This window comes from Theobroma umbraticum, unplaced genomic scaffold (genome assembly GCF_002168275.2).
Source record: "Theobroma umbraticum cultivar Fairchild unplaced genomic scaffold, ASM216827v3 scaffold_84.0, whole genome shotgun sequence".
NCBI classification, from domain to species: Eukaryota; Viridiplantae; Streptophyta; class Magnoliopsida; order Malvales; family Malvaceae; genus Theobroma; species Theobroma umbraticum.
In genome coordinates this window covers 170,884-171,764 of record NW_018397296.1, presented here as the reverse complement: position 1 = coordinate 171,764, position 881 = coordinate 170,884, and the positions used below count along the sequence as shown (strand labels likewise).

General features: G+C 38.8%; 1 protein-coding gene across 1 annotated transcript in view; it reads right to left on the bottom strand.

Annotated features, from left to right (window-relative positions):
• Window positions 1-306: 306 nt before the first annotated feature.
• The window catches only part of LOC110428791 (disease resistance protein At4g27190-like), a 4,505-nt gene continuing 3,930 nt past the window's right edge, over window positions 307-881 (bottom strand). Inside the window, 1 exon segment of the mRNA XM_089785710.1 lies at window positions 307-396. Within this exon segment, the coding sequence (XP_089641836.1) occupies window positions 307-396 (90 nt within the window).

The following is an 881-nucleotide window of genomic DNA, read 5'->3' as shown; positions in this document are numbered from 1 at the left end:
AAGAAAAACTTTTAAATTGATGCTTACCTTTTCTTCAAAACCACTTTCATAGTAGTTTAAGGTCGCCTTCCCACCACTCTAATCTTTATCTTGATGGTCTGTCCCGCTCCACCTTTATCCTTTCAATATCACTTGTTTTCGCTGTGGGTGCTAAAATCTCTTCTCGTTATCACTTTTGCAGTTGGTTACTATAAATCTCCTGCAGATCTTCATCTTTGGCATGCTAAGCAGAAACTAGTCAGAGTTGGTAGATTGCTTAGTTTCAAATACTTGAGTCGGGTAAAAACAACGCGTCCTTTCACTTTATCACCCTCTGCTTTTAAGTTGTCCATGCCATATCTCTTTCATAATGCCATTCTGCTCCAATGTTAGTCTTTCCAGATTGGGGAATGTGACCTGAAATTAACAAATGTGTTAACTAAAGTTAAGATTTTGAACTAATCAATGACGTAAAATCATCCAGACCACCCCTATTAAATTGGAAGTCAAAGTTAAATAGATGAACCATCAACAAGATCTCAATATTCCATTTATTGTGCAAGCTAAGTATTACAATCGACTTTTCTTTTCTTACCATTCTAATTAATTCCAATGGTTGGTAAGATGTGATAGTTTTACCTCTATGACCCTACTCCCATAACCGTGTCAAAATGGCAAAAGCATTACAGCTGGGGAGGGGAACACAAGTTGACGGAAGTCGTATAGAGACCAAGCCAATGTAGGGGAAATGGCACTCCAACGTGGTTACGAAGTGACAAAAGGGAAATGGATGTGTAGGTGCATGAGAAGTAAAAGGCACTTGACTTGGTACGGGAGATGGATTTACGGTGAACAGAATGTCATGTATGGCTTAGCTGCGAGGGTGATATTTAAGCAAACAT